Below are 1,791 nucleotides of genomic sequence, written 5' to 3' on the forward strand. Positions count from 1 at the left end.
AGCAGCAGCAGCAGAAGCGTCAGCAATTCAGCGTATCGGTGATAGCATTCGCTGCAACAGCAGCAGTGAAAAACACTTCAGTAATGAACACCAGCACCAGCACAGCCACCTGCAGGGCTGGCACCAACACTGATGACCAACCCACAACGAACAACCAGAACCCAACGGATGACCGGAAGACCCGGCCGCAACCCGAAAAAAGACCCACCCACCCACCCCACCCCACCTGTTTTAAAAATATCGGGGAATATCGGGGAGGGCTTTTCATTCCGGGAAATCCATTAGGCCCAAAACAGCCGATTCGCGAATCGGCTGAGGACGCTGGGACTTGGCCAGAGCATGCATTCTGGCGGCGTCCTCTTACGAACCCTCCCAATAAGTAAATAACTAATACTCTCTACCACCCTATTATGGTGGATAAAAATATCTGGCTAATTTCCTTCTGCTATACGCTGAGCTCGTAGTGTCATGCTTACCGTACACCTGACGTACGGGCGCTAACGAGCTGGATTGCCCCCCCGACTGCGGTCCAGTGGCAGTGGCAGTGGCAGTGGCAGTAGTGCGGTCCAACACGGTCCAGAGGCTACCGTCGGCTGGCTGACCCTGGGTGTATGTAAGTATGTAAGTATGTAAGTAAGTAAGTAAGTAAGTATGTAAGTATGTATGTATGTATGTATGTATGTATGTATGTATGTATGCACAGGGGGAAAGGGGGGTGGAATGTTAGATATGACGGATGGAGAGCGGGAGATGGCGGAGATGAGTGGAGTGTGATGGAGAGTGCGGTCCAGGACCAGAGCTACTGCTGCTGAAACAACGAACAACAACAACGAACAACATGCCAAATTTGGCTACACAGGTTGGCGACAGATATTCAAGGTGTAATCCTCGGCCCTGTGACCGCATGCACCGACTGGCCCGGTCCTCCACACATCTATCTGCGGCGGACCGCACCTCCCGGTCCTCCACACATCTATCTGCGGCGGACCGCACCTCCCGGTCCTCCACACATCTATCTGCGGCGGACCGCACCTCCCGGTCCTCCACACATCTATCTGCGACGGACCGCACCTCCCGGTCCTCCACACATCTATCTGCGACGGACCGCACCTCCCGGTCCTCCACACATCTATCTGCGGCGGACCGCACCTCCCGGTCCTCCACACATCTATCTGCGGCGGACCGCACCTCCCGGTCCTCCACACATCTATCTGCGGCGGACCGCACCTCCCGGTCCTCCACACATCTATCTGCGGCGGACCGCACCTCCCGGTCCTCCACACATCTATCTGCGGCGGACCGCACCTCCCGGTCCTCCACACATCTATCTGCGGCGGACCGCACCTCCCGGTCCTCCACACATCTATCTGCGGCGGACCGCACCTCCCGGTCCTCCACACATCTATCTGCGGCGGACCGCACCTCCCGGTCCTCCACACATCTATCTGCGGCGGACCGCACCTCCCGGTCCTCCACACATCCATCTGCGGCGGACCGCACCTCCCGGTCCGTGCCCACCAGCGGCATATCGCCACCGCACGGCTCTCCTACCGGGTTATCGGTAGTCGCCGCTGCAGGCTGGGAAGCGACCTGCCGTACAGCTCCGGAACCACAGCCAGCTAGCCACGCATGCATGCATGCACATAACAGGCGACACCCGCCCACACACACATACGCCGACACGCGCCCACCTGCAGCGTTGCCACGTCGCTCCATCCCCCCACGTGATCGACATGTACGGCAGCCCTGCCGGCGGCAAGCCTGAAGCATGTCCCCGGCACTAGCGGCACT

General features: G+C 58.9%; 1 protein-coding gene across 1 annotated transcript; it reads left to right on the forward strand.

Annotated features, from left to right (window-relative positions):
- Nucleotides 1-1,151: 1,151 nt before the first annotated feature.
- On the forward strand, nucleotides 1,152-1,520 carry VOLCADRAFT_37529 (uncharacterized protein; the record flags this gene model as incomplete). The annotated part of the gene is made up of 1 exon (XM_002954893.1): nucleotides 1,152-1,520. A coding segment is annotated over one exon (369 nt), but the record flags the coding sequence as incomplete, so codon positions are not given.
- Nucleotides 1,521-1,791: the final 271 nt, after the last annotated feature.

The sequence above is a fragment of the Volvox carteri genome, assembly GCF_000143455.1.
Source record: "Volvox carteri f. nagariensis unplaced genomic scaffold VOLCAscaffold_47, whole genome shotgun sequence".
NCBI lineage: Eukaryota > Viridiplantae > Chlorophyta > Chlorophyceae > Chlamydomonadales > Volvocaceae > Volvox > Volvox carteri.